General features: G+C 44.0%; 1 protein-coding gene and 1 pseudogene across 2 annotated transcripts; both read left to right on the top strand.

Moving 5' to 3' along the window:
* The first annotated feature begins 1323 nt into the window (after positions 1-1323).
* On the top strand, positions 1324-3223 carry LOC133917811 (cyclic nucleotide-gated ion channel 1-like; annotated as a pseudogene).
* Positions 3224-6819: 3596 nt separating this feature from the next.
* LOC133918737 (spermine synthase-like) lies at positions 6820-21631 on the top strand. Of its 2 annotated transcripts, XM_062362770.1 has the most exons (12): positions 6825-7012; positions 7619-7836; positions 7956-8000; positions 8951-9027; positions 9103-9225; positions 9348-9452; positions 9539-9611; positions 9758-9829; positions 10114-10309; positions 20270-20399; positions 20683-20757; positions 21278-21631. In XM_062362770.1, the coding sequence occupies exons 2-12, from the start codon at positions 7650-7652 to the stop codon at positions 21353-21355; spliced, it is 1161 nt and encodes a 386-aa protein (XP_062218754.1). In that variant the 5' UTR covers positions 6825-7012; positions 7619-7649; the 3' UTR covers positions 21356-21631. The 2 variants fall into 2 exon arrangements, with proteins under 2 accessions (XP_062218755.1, XP_062218754.1); XM_062362771.1 differs by lacking the exons at positions 20683-20757; positions 21278-21631 and adding an exon at positions 11371-11465 and having other exon boundaries at positions 6820-7012.
* Positions 21632-24907: the final 3276 nt, after the last annotated feature.

Raw genomic sequence — 24907 nt, 5'->3', positions numbered from 1 at the left:
AGAAAGCATAAGGATTTTCATCCCAAATCAATTTTTGCACACTATTAAATTCACCTCTCATATTTGAAGCTCCGTCATAACCCTGCCCTCGAAGCCTAGAAACGGTTAACTTATGACAGGAAAGCATACTAACCAAAGCTTCTTTCAATGCAGCAGCTGTACATCTGTTGACATGTTGAAGTCCAAGAAACCTCTCCATAACCTTTCCTTGATCATTCACAAATCTACACAACCCAATTTATTCTATGTTAGTATACTTAGTAGTACATAAAATCTGAAATTATACAAAAGCAATAAAAATGCAAAGTAAAGTACGGACTACTAACCTCAAGATCACAGCCATTTGCTCCTTTATTGATACATCTCGAGACTCATCAATAAGCACCGAGAAGTTCCTATCTCCAATCTCATCCATAATCACTGCCGTGACTCGTCGTGCACAAGCTTTTGTATGGTCCTTCTGAATATGATGAGATATCATTTGACACCGTGTAGAACTTTTCTCATATGCATCCTTAACCTTCTTCTTCTTGTTTTTGTACCAGTCAATCATCTCTCTAAATTTACCCTTATTGATAGAAGTATTAGACTCATCATGTCCACGGAAAGTATCACCTTGCTCAATGAGATATCTTGCAACATCTAAAGAAGAAGTCAAGCGAATCTTGTAACGAATTTCATCTTCCTTGCTGGTATTAATAAATTTGTGAGTAACACTTGTTCTTTGGTTCATAAAGTCGTCACACTTCAGCCTTGCATTGTTATGAGTTTTGCAATTACCGTGTCTCTCAAAAGTATGCAAAGCCTTCTTCCAATTGACATAACCAGACTTTGCAAATACATCACTCCCAAATTTTTCAGGCTTTCCTGGCTCAAAGAAAAGATAACAATACAAGCAAAAGGCTGCATCCTTTGAGACACTATACTCTAGCCAATCATGCTTCTCAAACCAGATTTTTTGAAAGGATCTCCACTCACCACTTTGCCATCTATGAGGAAATGTATAATTAACCGGTTGAGTTGGACCACTCAAAGCATATGCCCTCTTTACTTGATCTCTAATTTCAAATGCATAGTGATCAATTGGTTTGCGATTCCCTGGATCACCTACTATATCCAAGAAATGAAACTCCACTTTAGACTTCTTTGGTTGACTTGTGCCCTCATCAGTATTACTAGTATTGGCATTGCTTGAACTTGAATAATATGTGAGCAATGTTCTTTTGGACATGTTGCAAATCTACAATTTTATCAAAAATATACCATAAATCACATGCTAAAATATGCATTATAGTTACAGAGTCTAAAGATTGTGAACTGTGCATGAATACATTTGTAATTCGGTTCTTTGCAGATTAATTCAGAAAAGATGAAATTTCTTAGCTACTCAATTCAAAGAAGCATACATTTCTCATTTTGCTTGTCTATCCAATTCACGTAAACATACATTTCTCATTTTTATACCTTCTCAGTTCTCAGTTTGAGCCCACGCCAGCCCTTTTCGGCTTCTCCAATTCTCCGTTGGCCTGGCCGTTGCTTGCCTGCTCGCCGCACGCCAACGCCTGCCGCCCGGTGGCCCCGCCCTGCTCTGCTGCAGCACTGCTCACCGCGCGCGTGCCGGCTGCCGCCCCGCCCTGCTCCGTTGCAGGCCTGCAACGCTGCTCACCGCGCGCCCACGCCTGCCGGCTGCCGCCCCGCCCTGCTCCGCTGCAGGTCTGCAGCGCTGCTCACCGCGCGTGGCGCGCCCATGCCTGCCACCCCACCCTACTCTGTTGGCTGCTGCAGCGCGGCTCACCGCGCCAGGCCGCTGGCCGCCTGCCCTGCGCTGCGCGCCTGCGCCCCTGCTCAGCTGCTCTGTCGCTCATCGGCTCACCGTGCGCCTGGCCCGCCTTGCTCCGCTACTCGCCGAGTCGCCGGCTCGTCGCGGTCGCGCGCGCCGCCGAGGTGCTGTTCTGCTCCACGATTTGGGGATTTAGGGATTTGCCGATTGCCCGATTGTGCTGTGCGCATGTGCGATTTGAAGTTGGGGAACGCCTGAACGTGGGTTGGGCTTTGCCGCTTTGGGTAGCATACTAGCACTTGGGCGGTTGGGCCAGCCCATCCGGCCATGGTAGGCAGTCGGCACTTCGGCAGCTCGGCTTCTCCAGGCAGACCAGCCGAGAGGCAGACCAGCTAAGGCTCAGGCGCTCAGCGGACAGCGGGGCCTGACCGCCTTAAAGCCTTCGAGGTGCTCAAGGGGGGGGGGGCGCTCAACTGCTGAAGTGCGCCAGGCCGCCAGCCATGTAGGGGGGGCTCGAGCCCCCCTTGCTGCCCCGTTAAATGCACCCCTGCATGTGTGTGATCGTCTAAAGCCTAGAAGGAAGCTACATCATTCGCGAAGGTGACCCAGTGATTGAAATGCTCTTCATCATGGGAGGAACACCCGAGAGTACGACACAACAAATGGTGGGAAGATCGGCTTCTTCAACTCCGATGTTCTCAAAGGCGGCGACTTCTGTGGTGAAGAGCTCCTCACATGGGCTCTTGATCCAACTCCAACTTCGAGCCTTCCCGGTTCAACCAGGACGGTGAAGACGATATCTGAAGCTGAAGGTTTCGCTCTGAGGGCTGATGGCCTCAAGTTTGTGGCCGCCCAATCCATGAGGCTACACAGCAAACAGCTCCAGCATACCTTCAAGTTTTACCCACAGCAATGGAGAACCTGGTCTGCTTGCTTTAGGGCCTGTTTGTTTCAGCTTCGGAAGCTGAAACAAACAGACAGTTTTTTGTTATAGTTTTTTAAAATCTGCTGGTTGAATTGTGGGAATTTGAAAAGCTGATTTTTCTCAGCTTTTGATAGATTGTGAAAGTCTATTTTACTAAACTGTCTATCAAAATTTTTTAAATCTACAATCTAAAAGCTTTTTACAATCCAGCTTCTATAAACTGCTTTTCAGAATCTCCAGCTGAAACAAACAGTCCCTTATACAAGCAGCTTGGCACAGATACTGCAGAAAGAAGATCGATGGAGGAGACTTTGTTTGACAAGGAGAAGAGGTTGCAAGCGGCAATTGCGACTGATGGCTCTAGTTCGCTCAGTCTTGGCGCGGCGATCTATGCTTCACATTTTGCTGGCAACATGATGCGGATCTTACGGAGAAATGCCACCCGAAAGGGCTGTTTGTAGGAAAGAGTGCCTGCAAGGTTGTCGCAGATGCCAGCAGAGCCAAACTTTTTTCGATGAAGAACGGTGATCTTTTCCCGTACCCTGTTTTATTACAAGCAGACGTTAATGATCCAACTGGTAAAATTTGTTCAAATGCTCGCGTGACCTACTTGTTAATGTTGTGTCTATCTGTGATTGGATTCTGTACATGTATCGAAGCTGTCTGGTTTAAACTGTGCAGTTTAGTGTATCGTGTCGTTATCTGTACATGTCATATATATGAATGTTGTATACGGAATGCATGTATTATACTCATTCCATGTTGCATTCCTACCTCTTGTATATCTCATCAATAACGAAAGATACTGTAAATATAACTGATCAAGTATGTGAAAACTCTCTGATACACAGATTTGATTGTGAGTTTTGTGAATTGTATCTGAGAGGATGAAATTATCTGCTTTATCATTCTTGGATGCGATGCGATAAAAGGGCTCGTAACCGGATACTGGAGCCTTTCCGCCACATTTGATCCTGTATATGTCAGTTGTGAATAGCTGACGGCATGCAATATTGTTTATTTCCTCTGTGGTACAAAACTCAAACTTTCCTTATGCTTCAAACCACATGTACCTTTGATGGATACCAAACCAAACTTTGTGCTTTATTCCTCCAATGGGCTTTTGAGAGAGGTTGTCTATTTTCCCTGCAATTCCCCTTCCATGGGTGCCTCTCCTTTCAGGGTACTGTACTTTGGGGAATATATCTTTTTGATATGCTATGCTGTCCATCACACTTTCATCACTTCCTTTTCCAAAGGCATTTAAAGCCAACTTGAGGTACATATATTTTAACAAAAACATAGCATTATCTTTATAAATCCTTCGGTTTCCCATCGAAACTAGGACTTCAACCTCTTTGACGAAGTGTAATAAAAGTCATTCTATTTGCCATCGTTCAGAAGATTTTGCAACCATGGAGTGGTTTAGCAACTAGTAACTCAAAGAGCTTAGTAAGCGTCCTGTTTTGAATGTATGAATTCTACAGAAAATTCATAGAACGCAGTACAATACTTCAATTCTGCACAAATGAGGAAAATCCCTGCCAACACACAGGTACTTTCAAAGATGCTATTAAAAAGTAGTAACTAATCTAGATAGAAAGAGATCCTCTGGAATAAAGAGGCTGTTGCAAATAAAAGTTATCTGCATATATGCTCCCTTGCGCCTTGACGAATTCTCTTATGAGAGTTGCTGGCTTGATTTGGTATTACCATTCATTCTGACTTTGATCAATGGATGATGGGCTGTTCAAGCCCAGCAGCTGTTGAAAAGAACTGGCTTTCTGAAAGGTTGACACTTGGAATTCCACGAAGAAAACTCAATGCGGAGAGTTTTGCGGTTGGTCAGATTTGATCATGTCAGCAATTTGTACTTGATCAATAGTCTAAACCAGCACAAGAAATTGAAAAACGAATCCTACGGGTCAGTTCAACCATCCAATCCCTGTACTCTTTGAGTTTCAACAAATAGTTGACTTTTGTTTGCCTCGAATACACAACAATGCCACAATGTATATTTAATAGAGTAGCATACATTAAGAAAAACACCGTATTGCATAACATCATATTTATTTCTCTGAGTAGAGCATATCACATTTTTATGGCTGAAAAGAGTTCAATGCTCGCGAGAATGAAGATAAGTCCCACATTAAAAAAATACTGTAATTTAAGATTACTACTTAGGTAGACGAACTATCCATATGGTACACATTTTGTACTTGCATTAGACTTATCTAGAATTTATTGACATCCAAAGCAAGTATGAACCCTTTTGGAATGTAATGATCTTAAAAAAACACAGAATGAAAGGATGAGAAAAGGCATAAATTTATATGATATATCCAGATGAGCCCTCCAAATATGCTCCATTGTTTACGACTTCTGGTGAGGAGTTGGACTTGTCCGAGCTCAAACTCGGGCGTGCACATGCTGGGACACGGCTCCTGTGCGACGCGTCTCAGACCACCACGGTGGCACCGATTGAACCTCTTTGTGACCCTGCTACTAAAAAAAAAAGAGCCCTTCGAAACCCTCATACAAATTATCTTAGTACAATCTAAAATACAATAACTATTTTCAAACTAGTAACCGCACAGGTGTTAAACATGTGTAATTAATTTACTATATATTAATTAAAAAGTATAGAAGATAAATAATAAGAGATTAAATGTATTTTTAATGTATGTAAGGCAAATAATGAGAGATTAAATGTATTTTTGAAAGGAGAAACTAGATACAACTTTGCACGATGGTTGTTTGATCAACTTGGATGAATGATAGAGATCGTCTATATCTGCCACAACTGGTAAATTATATAGATAAATTAAACTCTTTAAATGATTTATCCTCACTCACAGTCTTACTAAAAGAATCGTGCCACAAGTACAAGATGCCATTTGTCAAAGCTATCCAAGGCCATTATCGTTGCTAAGGAGGCAATTGAGCAGGTCTATCACCCCAGCTAATTGCCTAGCAGCTTTGCCGGGAATAGGTGTGCGGGATTTTTCCTTTGTTTTTAATCGAAGTGAAAGCTCACTCCTTGAATTGAAAAGTAGCATTCGAAGAGCAATTTTTAGCGTCTAATTTGAAACTTTTGTTTCTTCATGTATTTAGTTGACATGTCCAAAATAATGAGTTGAAAGTTTCATTCATCGAGTTGAAATTGTACGGTTTGATTTAAAAGCGGAACGAGAACGTAATGTCTAGATCGTTGTCACCGATGACACGGTAAGGATATTTGAAGAAAGGTTATATATTTTGAACTCGAAATCGAATGAGTTTGATTTGGAAACCAACCAAATAGAATGATATGTATATGGGATAGAAAGGAGTGTACGTTCGCAACAAAAATGTGATTTTGGAAAGAGAAATAAGTAAAAGGAGATTTCCCTATATCTCGAAACTATCTTTTAAAATTTCCACGAGAATAAACCTTTTGCTAATCAAACATATATTAAAATGCTAAGAACAGGTACGTTCCTAGGGTATGGTTACTGTAGCTGTAGATCCCATTTATATATATATATATACATATACGCATATGGATATGGATAATGTGTATGTATATGTATATGTATAAATATACGCACAAATATATTTATACATATAATATAGTTTTTATTTTCAAAAAATTCTAGAAAATGTCAAAATAAATATTAGTTATATTGATAAATTAGCTAAAATAATATAAAATTAAAAAAAAATCTAAAACTCAAAAAATGTGAAACAAATTTTGTTAGGTTCGTATTACTGTCATCTATATGTTAAAATATGTGCACACATGAAAATACTACTATTTTTCTATAATTAAGTGAATATGTTAAACATTGATAAATTTATAAATAATATTGAAACATCAAAAATTAATAAATCTAATTTTTAATCTTTTTTATCATATTATGTGCAGAATAAAAAGGGGCGCAGGTTAGACGCGCCAATCAGCTAGTTGCATTCGGTTTCTAGAAACCTCCATGATACCTCTGGAGTTCAATCCAAGCCGTCCGCCCCGCATCCGAGGGCCTCCATCGCTCCACGCGCCCACGACGCTCGCCAGTCGCCATCTCATCTTTCCTCTTCCTGCTCCCCGCAGGCAGAAAGCACAGATTCCAAGAGAGCTACAGAAGGAAAGAGGAAAATAAAGAGGAAAGAGAGAGAGAGAGAGAGAGAGGGGGAGACGAAGATCAGGAGAGGAGTCCCATACAAGCTGCCGCCACCACCCCGGCGCCCTCCTCCTCCCTCTATTTCTTCCGCCCTCACGCCGCCGCCTCCCCTCCCCACCCTGCCCCGCTTCGCCACTCGCGCCCCAGGTAAGCGGCACCCCTAACCCCCTCTCTCTCTCTCTCCACCGGAGCTTCTAGAAGCTTCCGGAGCCCTCCCCCACGCGCGGAAGCCTCTCGCATATTAACATTGTTTTTTATGTGGCGGCGTCGGTACTGGTTCTTTGATCCGGTGGATTGTTTGGGCGGTTGGTTTTGCGGTTCTTCGATTAGGGACGGCGATTTCCCGAGGTTTTGTTCGTTCCTGCGATTTGTAGAGGTGTTTCCGAAGCACGTACGCATGCCCGGTGGCGATTAGCAAAAAACGGCTCGCCTTTCAAATCTCTGTTATTTTAATTGCTGAAATTTGGATGCTTTAGGATTAATTGATTGATTAACCTGATGTTCTAGTCACGTCCTTGCAGCCAACAATAGGTTGGTGTGGGTGGGTGAGCATGCCGTGCTTGCCCAACCATCTTTTCTATGGCCGTGGCCCGCGTTTGCTATGGATATAGCCCGCCACCTGTTAGGCATCTCTGCTGCAGAAGTTGCTCATTAATCTTTGTATTGGCTATTCCTGTCAAAAAATAAAAAAATAAAAATCTTTGTGTTTGCTATTCGTTCTTGTTTAACCCTCGTGTTGCTGCTTTGCTTCAGAGGCTGGGAACTTCAAAGGGGCACAGGGTCCATGGAGGGTGGAGACGCAAGAAATGGTTTGACTGGGACAGCGCAGACAAAGGGAAGTGGGGGTGATGGCTCCCTGAAGCCGCTACCCCCTTGCTGCGTCAAGGCGAGGGCCGCAGCGCCTGAGTCTGAGGCCAAGTGCCATGCTACAGTGGTGTCGGGCTGGTTCACCGAACCCCGCTCTCGATGTGGTACGTCCAGACTGCGCATCACATCCTTAATCATCTTACTTGATAACATAGATTCTACAACTTAAATATCATTCTCCAGTCTCCACGTGTTTTATCTGAACCTTTTGCTGCCTATGCAGGTAAAGCGAGCAAAGTCCAGTATTACAATAACCCGATGTGGCCAGGTACTTGTCCCACCACTGCCAATATATGAATATACTGTTTACTTGCCGAATATATCTGTAAAAAATAGTCCACCAGAGGAATTTTAATCCCAAGTATAAGTAAAAAAAAAAAGGAAATTGATATTCTGATACATATTTAGTTATTGGTTGGGGATAGCTGCGTGCTTCCATTTATATTAGGGCATGGTTGCAGTTCTCAATTTATTGCAATTGAATTTTTGAATCAATGATTTAGCCTGGATTTATTTATGTGGGAAATGTTTAGCCTGGCTTATTGTTGAAAGAAAATTCTAGCATTTGAGAGTCTGCAACCTCTCAAGCTTTTGTTCAAAGAATGGTTTTGAATTATTTTTAAGATGGTAGTTGGTAGGTATATTATTACAATTTATCAACACACCCTTACAACACAATTCTCTCAAAGTTTGATGGAGAAAGTTGATCTAACGTAGTGACATGTTAGTCAGAGTTGGGAAATATGTTTTATTATTTATTTTGTTGTACTCAAGACACACTCTGTTGACTCTGTATGCTAGTGGCAATCTGGTGTCTACATAAATTTTCCTTGTGGTAACAAGATCTTGCATCAGCTAATAAGACATAAGAGTACATATGCAACTAAGTGCCACTTGTGGCATTTTGGATTAGTCAGTGGTGGTGTGCATAATTTCATTGTATCCACAAGAGAGCCTATGTTCTTTTGTTTCACTTCCTGGCCTCTTTAACGTGTTTAAATTATGTTCCAATGTTGGATCATCGGTGTGCTGGTTATACTGCTTTCCCTTTATTTTGTTAATTTTTTCTTGTGCAGACAGTGATTTTTGACATGCTAGTATGCTCTTTTGGTATTGGAATTCCCAACTGCTCTCCTTTGCTGTGTTTCTCTGGCATTCACTCTACAATGAAACGATTCTGCCTCATTCTAATATCTCATGATTTTATTTCTCATACAGGTGAGGCTCATTCTTTGAAAGTGGAGAAGATCTTGTACCAGGGGAAGTCACCATACCAAGAAGTCTTAATTTTTGAGGTTCTCTTCATCTATTGACAACCATAACTAAAAACTGTCTTTGGCTTCTATTGTGTAACCAATCTTTGTGTGCAGTCTTCAACCTATGGGAAAGTCCTTGTGCTTGATGGTATTGTCCAGTTGACTGATAAGGATGAATGTGCGTATCAAGAAATGATTACTCACCTCCCACTTTGTTCAATTCCATCCCCTAAAAAAGTATCTTCTGATCTCTATTTTTTCTCAATGTTGTGAAATTATAGAACATGTCATGGGGCGTAATCTCTTGCATGGAGACTATAGCATGCTAGTGACTTATGTTCTTTGGAACTACTTTGCAGGTTTTGGTTATTGGTGGTGGTGATGGAGGTGTACTCCGAGAGATTTGCAGACACAGTTCAGTGGAGTCGATTGACATATGTGAAATTGATCAGCTGGTTATTGATGTAAAGTTCTCCTTTGAGGCTTTGACCTTTACTTAAAAGTGTAATTGTTTAATTATGCTTTACTGATATACATCTTAACTTTGTAGGTTTGTAAAGATTTCTTCCCACAATTGTCTGTTGGATTTGAAGATCCTAGTGTTCGACTTCATGTTGGTGATGGTATGTCGATAATCCCATGAGGCCATGATTATGACATTACTTGTTCATATCTGCTGAAAGCTCCTATTTACATCATTTAGATGTAGGTGAAATCCTTTCACATCTTTATTTGTAATTTCATAGTAGGATTTTTTTTCTACTTTCAGGCGTGGAGTTCTTGAGAAATGCTCCTGAAGGGACATATGATGTTATCATAGTTGATTCATCAGACCCAATAGGTGAGCTTATATGCATTATCTTTCTTTAACACAGCGCTGCGGAAAGTTTAGCTATTTGTCTTTGTTGTTACATCTCAGTCCTGAACATTTGGGTTCTTGCTGCTTCCTATTAATTTTTTTCTGAACTCTGCGCTTCTTTATGTCTAGGTTACTGCATCCACTGCTGTTTTGTATTAAATGAATAAATACTGTGCTCATATTTGGCTTAAAAAAAGATCTTTGACCTATTGGATTTTCAGCATGTTATTGTTCTTATACTACTCCTTTTGGCATATCTATTGCAGGGCCTGCTCAAGAACTTGTGGAGAAGCCCTTTTTTGAGACAATTGCTAGAGCTTTGAAGCCTGGTGGAGTTCTTTGTAATCAAGCTGAGAGTATGTGGTTGCATACACATTTGATCCAGGATATGCTTTCAATCTGCCGCGAGACTTTCAAGGGTTCTGTCCACTATGCATGGACTAGTGTCCCAACATACCCAAGGTTTTCGCACTCTGTTCTCCTAATAATTATCCTTTTTTAAATTTTAATTATAAATACAACTAATTTAATGGTTCTTATGTTAGTGTCACAATTTGCAATCTATTACTAACTTTGGTATGTTATGAGTTAATGATGGCCTTTTCTCAACCCATGTTTTTTGCATGGTGTATTCAAACTACATTTTTTTTTGGCTCATTGGTCCAATAGAACTATTCAATTATTAATGAAATGGTGTAACTTAGGCCCTGTTTGCCAGGGCTTCAGCTCCTAGCTCTACCTCAGATCTGAAATTTGTAGACTAAAATAAAGTGGTTTAAAACACTTTATTTTAGTCTACAAAATGGTGTATCTTATTTTCATTTTTAGTCCAAAATGAAAATAAGATTGTTCACCCAAACACCCCAAGTGTATCCACATTTCTAGCCCCACGAATTTTCGGAGCTAGAGATACCCAGCTGGAGCTGTGCCAAGCATGTCCTAGTGCCCTACACAACTTCAATTTTACTTGTGAGTTCTCTCAATTCTGGTCTCTTTGAAGTCATTTAGTATTATTGTTTTGGACTCAACAAAAATATACAGGCACGACACAAGTTCAGCACATGATGTCTTAAATTTAGTATCCAACCATTCATATGAAAATTTAGCATTTTTATTTGGTTATACATGCATGAAGGGTGCACTATGCATATGCATAGCTACTTGTACCTTTTGCATATAGTTCTTATTCTTAGATGGGATGAAACAAATAGAGCTGTCTATTGTTAAAATCATTAGCTGAAAATAGCATTTATGGATGTGGGGGGGTAAAATGAGAATTATATGGGCCCATCAGTGCAAACTTCAAAGTCTGTCTTGTGCTGTGCCAAGTCGACTGGATGCATATTTGATGGATTTAAACTAATGGTTTCCGCAAACACTTAGTTCCTCCACCCATTTGGCATGTCTTCAGAGCTTGGTGTCCTGGATAGCATATAAGAACTTGCTCTGATATTCAACTACTTTTTTGTGTTTGTCCAAGAAGATGGTACTGCGATCCTCATGGGTGTCACTATTCTTGACAGTGAACTGCGCAGTGTTGGTTCATTTGGCAATCATAGGATATATCGGGCTTAGCTCAACTCATGCAAGGAACCAGTCATAGCCTGACAAAAAATTAGTGAGCATATATTCCTGACATTGTGTATATCTTTTTCCTAATCAAGTCAAGCTGTTCGATACAAACTAGGTGATAATATATGTTGGCTCTCAATTATAACCAATTGGAAGGAATATCAAATCTAAAAGATACTCATATCTCACATTATTAAAGCTACAAATGTTTAGTGGACTTAACAAGATAGGAATATAAGCTTAGGACACTCATTCCGTACTTCACATTGTGTATCAAAAGAAAGACAGGTGTTATGCAAAAGGAAAAAAAATGCTTCTAGGAGTTTAGGACACTATGCTTCCTGGAAAGAAAAATTGGAACTATGGAGATAAATGCTATTTTATTGGGAAGCACAGGGCATATGGTTTCTGGAAAAAAAAAGCTAGGACTATGAATCTGAACATGAAGTAATCAATTGCTGTTACTAAGTATCGATGCCAGTATGCACTTAAAGAAAGTATTGATGCCATTCATTGTTAGGGTAAACACTGCCGGGAGGATAGTTGGGCGGTGTCTGCTGTTAGGGGAGGGATTTGATCATAGTTTGGGGAGACTTAGAATATTAGGAAAGACTAGATTAATTCTTCTTACTTGATTCCTTAATCACGGCCGGCGCTGTGTATATATAGCCGGCTAGTTGGCCTACAAAGACTCCATTGAAACCAACTTTATCTCTAATTTTATCTCTAGTTTAAATCCAACTCTTTTAATCTTATCTCTAATTCTCTCCTGATTAAAACTAAATAAACTCTATCTTATCTCCTAAACCAAATTCGATTCAAACTAGAAAACCAATAATGAATGCGCTACAGTACCTCGAACAATGTTCATGAGAGCGTGAACAGTACGCTTAAAACAGTAATTTGTGAACCTAAAGTTTTCTATTTTCTGCTGCTGGTTTTGTGTCTATATATATGGGCTGACCCCTCTCCCCCTAGAGTATGTTTAGATGTTTTCTAAACACATCAGAAACTGTTAGTAGCTAGAAAGCTCATGTGTCCAGTGTGTGTTCGCGTGTGTTCTTCCAAACCACCTCTTGCAAGATCGAATCCAACAGTTAGTACTAGAGCCAGAATGATCAATCCTGGAGACGCCAGCTCCTACGAGTGGTGCAGCTCTGAGTCTTGGGCGGCGATTGTGACACCGAGACGTCGGTGGACGCGATGTGGTCATCTAGCATGTGGTCAAGGAGGTTGGCGGTGCACCGTACCCGATCCTCACACAGAACAACTACACCGACTGGAGCTTGCTAATGAAGGTCACGTTGCAGGCTTGCGGCTTCTGGGATGCAGTGGAGTTTGGTGATGCAGATTTCCAGGAAGATTGCATGGCGCTGGAGGCCATCCTCCGTGTCGTGCCCCGGGAGATGGTCGACACGCTCGCTGTTAAAACAAGCGCCACACAGGCCTAGGATGCCATCAAATTGATGCATGTCGGCGACAATTGCATCCAAGGCCTCGACGCAACAACTGTGGTAGGAATTCGAGGCAATCTCCTTCCGTGACGGGGAGACGATCGATGATTTCACGATGCATCTCTCCGGCCTCGTCACCAATCTCGCCACACTCGGAGAAACGATGGAAGAACAGAAGGTGGTAGAAAAATATCTGCGTGTAGTTTCCAAGAAATTTTTGCAAATTGCTCTGTTCATTGAGACTTCTTGATCTCTCGACGCTCACGTTGGAGGAAGTGACTGGGAGGCTAAAGGCAATGGAGGATCGTCTCGATTCGGAAGAATCCCGTGTCGTTGGCGGAAAGCTCCTCATCGAGGGGCAATGGCTCGCGCTCATGAAGAAGCGGAAGCAGGGTGAAGGGTCAGACAGTTGCAATGCTCGTCGCCGTGCGCGCGCACCGCGGGATAAAGGGGAGACAGTGGCTCCGATGCCAAGGAGGTCGCGCACGATCTCTCCCACGGTAAGTGTCGCAATTGTGGCTGCTATGGCCACTGGGCCAAGGACTGCTGATCGCCTAAGGAACAGACTTATTTGGCCCAAGGCGAGGAGGAAGAAGACGAGCCTGCGCCCTTGATGCCGTAGGTGTGCGCTCTTAGTGACACGCAGGAGCCATCGCCAAGCCACGTCGAGGACGACGACCATCACCACGACGAGTCGCACGCGCAAGTCCACCTTGGTGCCAGCGACGATGGCGACCACATGCAGGGTTGGTACTTCGACACCGACGCCACGAATCACATGGTGACCGATCGTGGTGTGGAGGGCTCCATCTGTTTCGGAAATGGCTTGATGGTCGACATCCGTGGCTGTGGCACCATCTTGTTCGCTGGGAAGAGCGGAGAGCACAAAGCGCTCTTCGGCGTCTACTTCATCCCACGGCTGAAGAATATCATCATCAGCGCGAGCCAGCTGGACAAGGGCGGCCCAAAGGTGCTGATCGAGGATGACATCTTGTGGATCTGGGAGCTTCAGCGTCGCCTCCTCGCCAAAGTTTGTTGCAGGCGCAACCGGCTGTACATCCTGCACCTCGACGTTGCCCGCCCCATCTGTCTCGTGGCGTGTCACAACGAGAATGTCTGGTGGTGGCACGCCCGCTACGGCCACATAAGCTTTGATGCACTCTGACGGCTGGTGCACCATGATTTGGTGCGAGGCCTGCCGCAGCTAGAGCACGTCGAGCAGCTGTGCGTCACCACCAAGCGCCACCGAGCTCTGTTCCCGTCACATGCCAAGTATCAGGCGAAAGAGCACCTCGACCTCGTCCATGGAGATCTTTGCGGTCCCATCATGCCGACGACACTAGGTGGACGTTGTTTCTTCTTGCTGATGGTGGACTATGCTAGCTGCTATATGTGGTTGACGCCCTAGGCTGCGAAAGAGCAACGTGGCGGTGGCGATCAAGGCGATCCAAGCGGAGACGGAGGTGGAGAGCGGTCGGAAGCTTCGTGTCCTTCTCATCAACAATGGTGGCAAATTCACGTCCATTGAATTCACGCGCCACTGGCGGATCGTGGCGTCTAGCGACACTTCTCCGCGTCGTACAACCCACAACAGAACGGCGTGGTGGGGAGGCACAATCAGTCGATCGTCGTGACGACGCGCGCACTCCTGAAACAGAGGGGATGCCAGCAGAGTTTTGGGGAGAGATGGGGAGCACCGCCATCTTTCTGCTCAATCGCTCACCGACGAAGAGCCTCGATGACATGACGTCATTCGAGACTTGGCACGGCTAGAAGCTGGTGGTGAACTTCTCGCACACCTTTGGTTGTCTGGTGTACGTCAAGGTGGTGCAACCACATCTGCGAAAACTTGATGACAGAAGCACGCCCTGTGTCTTCATCGACTACGAGCGTGGTGCGAAGGCGTACCGCCTCTAAGACTCGAGCACCAAGCTTGTCCACATGTTGCGAGTTGGGAGGCGGATGCAGCTGGGAGCGTGGCTCCGTCGAGCAACTTCGCCGTGGAGTTCATGGTGAGTCAAGTCCATCTCCCAGCGGCTAACGGGCCCACCTTAACCAGAGGAGGAACACCGGCGGCGGAACCACTTGCACCAAGTCCAGCAACGGTTGATGCGTCGCCCAGAACGTCGAGTGGCGAATCTACCGGGGAGGCAGAATTCGTCACGCCATCGCCGAATGATAGCACTAGGCTCGATGCGCACCACGGCGACAACCCAGTACGCTACCTCATTGTTGACAAGCTGCTCGGCAGTGGGGGAGCTCCAGCGGGATACGCTACCCACGTCTTGGATGATGATGAGCTGCACCTGACGAGCGCAGGAGAGCCGAGCTCCATCGCCGAGGCGTAACGTGTCACAGCGTGGCGAGCAGCGATGCTGAAGTCTGTCGAGGAGAACGGGACATGGGACGCTGGTAGAGTTGCCGCGTGGACATCGCCCAATCAGGCTAAAAAATGGGTGTTCAAGCTCAAGAAAGACGAAGCTAGGGCTGTGATCAAGCACAAAGCCTGCCTCGTCGCCAAGGGCTATGTGCAACATCCAGACGTGGACTTCAACGAGGTATTCGCACCTGTTGCCCATCTGGAGTTTGTGTGCCTGCTGCTGGCGCTAGCTGCCCAAGAGGAATGACCAGTCCATCACATGGATGTGAAATTGGCCTTTCTCGACGGTGAATTGGAGGAAGTGTATGTTGAATAGTCGTCGGGGTTCGTTGTCGCTGGAGAAGAGCACAAGGTCCTGCGGCTGTGGAAGGTGTTCTACGGCCTGCGACAAGCACTGCACGCATGGAATGCGAAGCTCGACAACACTTTGAGGGCTCTCGGCTTCGAGCAGAGCGCGCATGAACATGCACGTACTGGCGCGGCCATGGCAACACGTTGCTCCTTGGGGTCTACGTGGATGATCTAATCATCACGGGATTGGCAAAGGAGGAGATTGATCGATTCAAGGCGGAGATGAAGACTTAATTTAGGATGAGCGACCTCGGTTTACTCTCCTTCTACCTTGGGATTGAGGTCCAGCAAAGCGGCAGCGGCGGCATCACGCTATGCCAAGCGCACTATGCCGCTCGAATCCTGGAGATGGTGGGGATGAGAGACTGCAATCCTGCTCACACCTCGATGTAGGAATGGCTCAAGTTCAGCCGCGAGAGCACGACGACAGAAGTGGACGCGATGGAGTACATGAGGCTTATCGGAAGCCTCCGCTACCTCATCACACACGCGGTTGGATCTCGCCTTCAGCGTCGGGTTCATGAGACGCTTCATGGAGCGGCCAACTCAGGAGCATATGACGGCTGTGAAGAGGATCCTGAACTATGTTGCCGGGACGATCAATTACTGTTGCCACTACGGGAAAGCAGAGGAGGGATGGCTGGTCGGTTATAGAGACATGGAAAATGGAAATTATAGCAGCTAGCAGGAAGCTAGGAAAGTTACCTTGTGATTAAGTCATTTTGCTGCCATTCGGGTCATTCCAGTGAAGTACTGAAGTGAGCCAACAGTCAAGACTCCATCTAAATAAGAATGTACAAGAGGGTTACAAACTTACAACAAATGCATAATGTAAAATACTAAAATTTGTGGCAGAAAAGATAAATAGATTACATCACCTTTAAGGAGTTACTTGCAGCCGACCTACAACCCTTCCCTTCTCTTATTCACTGAATAACACACAAGAACATAGAAGAAACACAATTTCACGAGTAGCAAATTGGAAAGTTCAGCAGACAGTAGTTCACACAATAAAACATAGAAGTTCAACATAGGAGATAGCAGGTTCTACTTAAGTTCTATTACATAACATAATAGCTAGGATAGTAGTTTGCAAGTTCATCCAACTAGGCTTCTTCAGAATTTGCTTCAGCTTCATTCTTCCAAATATCAGCCTCCACATCTCCAAAAGACACGTTTTGCAATTTAGGCTCATCAAGGGAAATGTTAGCTACTTCAAGAATTCCTAAACCACTTAGAGATTCAAAAGAATCTCCTCCCACATCCCACATCCTTGATTCCCCTTTCTTGTAATCATAAGTCCTTCTTGAGAGATGTCTCAAATTTGAGTGCACATAGATCAAATCTTCAGCACGCTCTGGAGTTAGGGCATTTCTTTTGACACTGTGAATGAATCTATATGCACTCCAATTTCTCTCACAGCATGAAGATGAGGCTGGTTGGCTAATCAATTTGATGGCCAAATTCATTAATAAAGGAACAGTCTGTCCATGACTTGTCCACCAAGTCATGGGAGAAACAAACCATCTATCATGGAGGGAGTCAGGATTATTGAATTCTTCGGAACAACTAGGGAATCTTGCGTATTCTTCTTTCACTTGAGACAATTCTGTTGGTATGCGAAAGTACTTCTTGAAGCATGTCATCCTCATTTTTGATACCTCTTTGTCCTTGTGTGGAGGTACACGGCCAACACCTCCATCTAGCCACTGTTGGCTATAATATCTACAATATAAACATAAGCAAGTGAATTAGCAATCGAGCTATAAACATAAGCAAGATAGCAAGTGGAGATTATTACCTGAATGAGCCAAACAATGAAGTGGATTATTGCCTTTTGTCCACCTATCAACCAATATCTTATGAATAACCAAGCACAAGTACGACTCCTTATCTGGTTGCTTCCCTTCCCATTGATATATCTCTTTCTTCACTTTCTCAATCATAGAATCTCACATCTCATAAATCAAGTGAAGACATGGTGCATTCCGACACATGTATCATATCATAGATAGTAGTAGTAATCTTAAGAATATACTCCACATTTCTCCACCACACCTCACTCAGTACCTTGTCATGGACAAGAGCTGCTGCTTGAGCATCATCTTTGTAAATGTCCCATGCCTCAGTAATTACCATTTTCTTAAGAGGCATTTTTACTTCTACTATCCATTTCAACATACACACAACTGATGCAAACGGTGTTTCAGCAATAGCTAGTAGCTTCAAAAGGCTAAACTCATTGAACATTGAAAGCCGCATGCCATGGTTCATTATAAAATTCTTGATTTGAGCTTCACTTTTAATAACATGTATAAATTCAAGTTGTTTCCAAACAAATTCCTCTTCTTCATTCTTTGGGAGTTTTGGCTCACAAATACTTTTCAAAGCAAGATTGAGAGTATGCACAACACATGGTGTCCAGAATATTATCATATTCAGCTTCTATAAGAAGACCCGCACCTTGCAATTTGCAGCGTTGTCTGTGATGATTTGTACCACATTTTGACGACCCACTTCTTCAATAATAGACTTCAGCTTCTCAGCAATGTATTCTTTTGTCTTCACTTGCCCTTAACAATTATCAGCCCGCCTTCTCAGAAACAACAACAAAGTTGATGAGTGGTCGCCTCTGCGGATCTGACCATCCATCAGTGCAAATTATCACTCCCTTCTCCTGCCATGTGCTCTTTGAACTCTGCAATAGCATCTCAATGTGACCTCTTTCTTGCTTCAGAAGCGTAGTTCTAAGCTTGTACCCGGGCATTTTATAACCCGCCAAATTGCTTATTGAAAATATGGATTTCTTGCAAAATTGAAAGATATCCTTGTAAATCGATTAAAAAACAGAATTAGCACAACTGCACAAGCAAAGAAAACTTAAAATTGCAGCTTGATAATGATCAGTGCAATGCAATGAATACCTCCATAATAAAATGATCTAACAATTAGAGCATCCAAGTGCTTGCAGTCCTCCATTGCCCAAGATTTCTCCAATGCACTTGTAGGTCCCCTCTTGTTCGTGCTGCCACCATATGAAAAACCCGTAGTAGGCAAAGACACAGTTCTTTGTCTTGACCTTTCTACTAGTTCTTTGCACCTTTGAACATCTCTCCTCATTTGGCTAAGCAAATCTATTGACACCTTTGTACAAACTCCCACTCCCTTTCCCTTCTTCTGCAGCAAGTGAGCTTCAACTCGAGTGTAGCTACTAAATCCTTCATATGGACAATACTTGCACTTCCATCTAGTATTGCGCCCTCTACTCTAGGTCTCTAAAATGTGGACATGATCCCACAATGGAGCCCTAATGTCTGTCGACGTTGCAGAAGCACCACCAGCAGCATCACTGCTTGAACCGTCGGTCGCCATCACCTCACCGTTGGAAGGAACACTGAAACAGAGCCACAACAACTACTGCTAAGCCAATCGGGAGAGGGAAAAGGGGAGAGGGAGAAGGAGAACTCACCGCTGTCGCTGGTCCTCGCCGTCGCCGGTCACCGGTCGTCGCCGACAGGTCGTCAACGCGGAGGCGGTCCCGCTGCTGAGTGCCTGGGATTGCACGGTTGCGCCCATGCGTGGAGGCGGCGCCGCTGCCATGCGCCACGCTTGTGCATGGAGGCGTTGCTTCTGTGCATTGCACCTGCGCCCGTGTGTGAAGGCGGTGCCGCTGCCGTGCACCGCGCCCGTGCGTGGAGGAGGGGCCGCTGTCGTGCACCGCGCCTGCACCCGTGCGTGGAGGCAGCGCCGTTGCTGTGCACCGCGCCCGTGCGTGGAGGCGGAGTGGCTGTTGTGTGCCTGCACTCGTGCGTCGGTCGGCTAGGTCAAGACCATATGCCATCATATGGGCTGGGCTGTATCCCGAACTGAACCAATATGTACCGGCCCACGTATCTGTATTTTTTGTATTTATTTTTGGTCGGATACTCCATGGATACGGATACTCCATGGATACGTATCGGCCGCGTATCCGTATCGGTATCCGGTGCGGATTCGCGACCAAAGTGCAGTATCCGTGTTTTAGAGGTGTGTGTTCTTTCAACCCACCTCATCGAATGTGAATTTTGTGTAAAATAAATTTGAAAAATAGTAAAATATTAATTACAGTGATTAGGTGATTTGTTCTGGCTGGAATTCTTCTTAGCGCCGTTCGGAATGTAGTAGTCCAAAAATGGAGGAACATAAAAAACAACAGTTAGGGTGACATCAGACATTAGTTGAATTAGGAATTCAAGAATGCATGAGTTGTTAAGTGAGCTGCTTTGGACGCTGGCTGGAAAAAAAGGAGTGCATAATTTGGAAAGAAAGACACGAAGGGAAGACCTCATGTAAAATTTCCTCCAAAATTTCTGCAGATGGAGCCATTCTATAAGAATTTCATAGAAATTTTAGGGACTAATTCCTTCATTCTGAAGGGACATCTAAGAAACTATCCATAGAATTCTATGCTACAAAGTTCCTTTTTTTACCTTTTATCAAAAAGAGTGCCAAAGTGTGGAAAGTCCTCTATTGGTTTAACATGGTGTGCTTGACAGTCAATGCCTGAAATTGTGACAAATAAATGTTCCAGGCGTTGCGGCTCTCGATAAAGAAGTAATTTGTAGTGTTAATTGTTTCTCTGTTTGGAACTTGCTGTTTTTACAGAAAATTTACTTGAATTTGCAGTGGTGTGATTGGGTTCTTGCTATGTGCCAAAGAAGGTCCACCGGTCAACTTCCTGACTCCTATAAATCCAATTGAAAAACTGAAAGGAGCTACAAAAGCTGGAAGGGAGATTAGATTTTATAATTCAGAGGTCCGTTCTCTTTAAAGAGTTACATAGGAATCTTCTTTTGCCAATATTTTTATTCACCCTGTCCTGCTTTTTATCCTAGTCTGCGGAACTTATTCCCAATGATGTGATCCAGAAATTCTAATTTCCCTTAATAACCTTCTCTGTTATGATGAAGTCTGTGCTATTTGTACTGTTCCTATTTTTTTTGTTCATCCCTTCTTTAAATACATTTAAATGCAACCCAGATGTGATTCCTTGTTCTATCTGGTAGCTAAGCAACCTGATTAATTCAATTGTTGAACAGATGCATAGGGCAGCATTTGTTCTTCCGACCTTTGCAAAGAGAGAGCTAGAAGCATATTGTGGTTCCACTGCAAGAGTAAGTTTTTCCAAACCTGGATAAGTGATAACCCTTCTTGTGATGTTTGCTTGACTGATTTGATGTTTTACCACAGTTTGAGAATATCTTTAATGCAACATTTACTTTCTGCCATCGCCTACTTTCTAAGATGAGTTGTTAGCTATCTCTTTCCATGATAACATAATCAGAACAACAGTCCACAATGTCACTGATTGATTGGTCCCTTCTCAGACTGCTTTCAATTATTGTGGAATCTAACGTCTTCACCTTAGGACTCAGTAATCTTTTTATGGACAATTGGCAGTAGTTGGTCTCCAGAGAAGGAATACAGGGGTTAAAAATGGATTGCTAAATTGTATTGAGGTATAGGCACCAAGTAAATATGATGACTTACCTTCTAAGTTGGTCGCGCTTGTTAGATCTTAGAAATGTTTTTTTATAAAAAATATGTTCAGCTATACTTAATGATTCTACTGTGCCGAACCTGGCTATGCTTCTTCCGTTTTCCAGTAATCAGAATTTGTGCACCATTTTGCAGGAACAGCCAGGGGAAACAGCGGCAACACCACCGAAGCTGACTGTTGCGCCAAACAGTGAAATTCTTACTGCATCCTAGACCAGGGTTCGTGTGGTGACCCATTTCGGGTTATCAAGAAACTATTCCCTCCCTCAGTATCCTCATTGGATAGCTACTTATGTACTATCACATATACATCCGTGGCATCGAGTTGCGAGCTGCATTGCGATGGACACATTACGAGGCATAAGTTAATAATCCCTGATCTGAACAGTGAAATGAGGTCCAAAAGCAGACCGAGCAATGTATGATATGAGCCTGATTTGATGCATTTCACATTGAATTTATCATATATATTTTTTGGCTGTGTTGATATGTGGTGGTCATTTAGCATCGCCAGGTGTGCATTGCAACATGCAATAACGAATACGATTGGCTTGAATTTTTGGCGTGGATCAAACCAGTGGACATTGTGTGGTTGTAGTGAGTAGTGACGTGCTGATATATTTTGCTGACCGTATTGTCTCGCCACCTGAGGAGTGAAGATTTGTCCACGAGGGATCTGGATGTATATTATGAGCTAATGGTGCCACGGCGATCTAATGCTTCTTGGTCATGGTACATGCGAGACTACATTTCTTTTCTCTGCTAGTCGATGAGCAAAGTTTGTATTCTAATCGAGTTAGAAGCACACTGATAAGCGTCACTTGGTCACGTACGTGCGAGACTACATTTTTTATTCTTCTCTACTCAGTCTGAAATGACAAGCAAGTTCAGGGATGATAATGGATACAGATTATTTATGTGTTTGTGGGTAAAAACTCTAATGGCCGTAGGTTTAGGTTACATTATTTATCCATAGGTTTGAGTACCAGATTGTATCTAAATCTAATGGGTACAAATACGTGGGCATAAAAAGAGTTTACTCGTGTCCACTTTACCTGCATACTTGCTCTAAGTACTGGGCATGTGTGTCTAAATACTTATAGGTGTGTGCTTGATTTTTGTCTTATTTTTTACTCTCGTTTTCTTGCTACTTTAGTTTTTTCAAACATAATTTGTAACCGGTACATCTTTAAATAGATGTTTCTATATTATCTAAACATAAGTACTACCAGAGACGTAATATCCGAAGCAAGTAACCGTCGGAGACACAACGACCCTTCTCTTATCGAAATATAAGGATTTGTGTAGTCTCTATCCGCGGGTTTTGTGCCTATTGCTACCCCTAAGCAGGTTATCCAAATAGGGAAAGAAATCTCTACCTCACCTGCAGATCCCATGAGCATGGGAAGCTACCAGAAGGGCAAAAAAATTGAAAAATAGATAGTGGCTAGAGTGGGTCCATGGTGCAGCTGCCTCTTATCCTTCCATCATCGAAAGCGGGCAATGTCTGTTTGAAAAAATTGCAGAAGGAGCAACATGTGGTGGGCCTCACGGTTGAACGGAAAAATAATTAACTGCGGAGCCACAATGGCTGTCATGTTGAATTGTTGTCGGTTGGAGCGTCTACGCATCTCCGGATCCACTTAAAAAGGTGTCATCCGTTGGAAGGAAGACACATTTTCCTTTATAAAGGGCTACGACTAGGGCTTTCACACCGCCCATTTGTTCCTAGCCACCAGGAGAGAGGGGGGGGGGGAGGTAGAAGAAAACGGCGAAGTCCTATCAAAATCTATCTCCGGCGAAGGTAAGCGTTATGTTCTTTGATTTTTTTACAAATAACTTAGGTTAGTCACCATATCTTAAACCAGAGAGGTGGTACTAAGGGCATCTTCAATAATTAGAGATAGTGTTAGTTTTTAGGTAAAAGAGTATTTTTTTAAAAGAATTATATTAATGTTGTCGTCCACAATTTTCTATACCTCACATAGAAGTGAAGAGTTGAGATAAGACCTACCCGTACTAACTCTTAAATATGACTGGTTCAGAAGCTGGCTTCCTTCCAAGTTTGTGTGGCTTCTCAACGAAATCGTCATTAGCTTCGGTCCTTCCAAATTTGCGGGATTCCTGTTTGATGAGAGTACTATATGACCTTTCAACTGTAATCCAGCAAAAATACTGTACAATTTCGGTTGCATGCCTTATGGAAATTTATGTTTTTGCTCTACTTCTCTAAATATTCCCGCAGTAGTTCTAGTAAAACGGGACAGTGTGATGCTAACTTTTATGGAACGGGACTGAAGTATCAATTGGTTGACCTTTCCTATTACTAATCTGAAATTCTGAAAATACCTGATGGAAAGAGTGCCTATAGTGGGGCATGCATCAGCTGGATTAATTGGCCTGAGTGGAGGTGTGAGATCACTGAGCAATGACTGACGAGGAGTGCAGGACTGGTAGGCAATGCACTGAAACAGCACAAGGAAAATGGGTGTGGCCTGGCAGTGGGAGTGTCTTAACCGATTGGAATTTGGAGAAGGGATAGGAAGTCCAATAATTATCAGGCTGTTACTGCACTGGAAATGGATTGGAATGCTATGTCACATAACTTTGTTATTTATTTTCTTTTCAGTTAGCAAGCTGTAGCTGTCAAGCAAGGATACTCCAATTAGGCATGTCATGGAAACGCGACATCCTTCTCTACAATGGAGGCTCCTGTACTACACATGCAGTTATCATGCAATCTTCCCTTCGCCGCGCATATAGTCGCATCGTTTCTTTAGTCAATGCAGATCTGGTGGCTATTGCACTCTGCATGTGTTAACGGTGCAGGAATTTTGACTGACAAACACTGGAAAAGAGGATGACTGCAATCATTGACAAGCACGAGTTTTGAAAATCTGGTATCTTTCGATGAGAGAGAAGAAATGAACGATCAATGCTGTTTTTTCAGTAGAAGAGGCCATCCGCCTCCCCACCTCAACAGCCTCCTCGCACGGTTGCCGCCGCCACCACCATCACCAGCACCAAGCGGTGGCCGTCGCGGCTTCCTTCTTCCCTTCTCAACCCCTCATCTTCCCCTTCATGTGGCTCCAAGTTAGTGCACCCGGTGGCCAGATCTACGCGTTCGGCATGACTGTGGCGCCTGACGACCGGATCCGCACGCCTGGCAGCCCAGAGGTGCATTGGAGCGTTGGTCGGTTCCGCGAGCTAGTGTCACGACACGATGGTGCTGGGCGGCGTGGCTACCCTACGACGTGGGGGCCGGATCGGCACGCTTAGCGGTGCGGTGTGACGGGCAGTGCAGGGGCCTGTTCCACGCGCCCGGTAGCGCGGCAAGGCGGTCTGACACGACGACGTGGTGGCGCGGGGACTAGATTTGCGCGCCCAGTGGTGCGGCACAACGGCCTGGTGACGAGGAGGTTGGATCCACATGCCAGACGGCATGCTTCCAGCCTCATGGCACTTGCTCTATCACGGCCTCCCAATGCCATTCTAGCTCCTCCCCTTATCGATATGTTTCTTCCCACCAGATCTGGCTCGTGGGGAGCTTGGTGACGGGTGGTGGCCGTGAGGATGACATGTGCATGATGTGTCGGCCGTAGCCTGGTTGGTGGGGCGGCCTTGGCAGTGGTGGCTCTGCAGTCACCGTGCGCAGTGGGTGGTTTTGGGGGAGGCACCATGCGCAGTGTGACTAGTTGCTGGTGCCAACAACGGCGACGCCTTCGAGCGCCGTTCTCATCCATAGAGGTGTTGTTGTGGCGCCTC

The sequence above is a fragment of the Phragmites australis genome, chromosome 5, assembly GCF_958298935.1.
Source record: "Phragmites australis chromosome 5, lpPhrAust1.1, whole genome shotgun sequence".
Lineage (NCBI taxonomy): Eukaryota > Viridiplantae > Streptophyta > Magnoliopsida > Poales > Poaceae > Phragmites > Phragmites australis.
Note: the sequence above shows the minus strand (reverse complement) of the source record. Positions and strands in the feature narration are given on the sequence as shown.

Excerpts from the sequence above, each read along its gene's own strand:
- LOC133918737 (XM_062362770.1), top strand. The coding sequence starts at position 7,650 with ATGGAGGGTGGAGACGCAAGAAATGGTTTGACTGGGACAGCGCAGACA. Across the intron at positions 10,310-20,269 it reads AGTGTCCCAACATACCCAAG|TGGTGTGATTGGGTTCTTGC; the intron begins GTTTTCGCACTC and ends TTGAATTTGCAG. Across the intron at positions 20,758-21,277 it reads ATTGTGGTTCCACTGCAAGA|GAACAGCCAGGGGAAACAGC; the intron begins GTAAGTTTTTCC and ends ACCATTTTGCAG.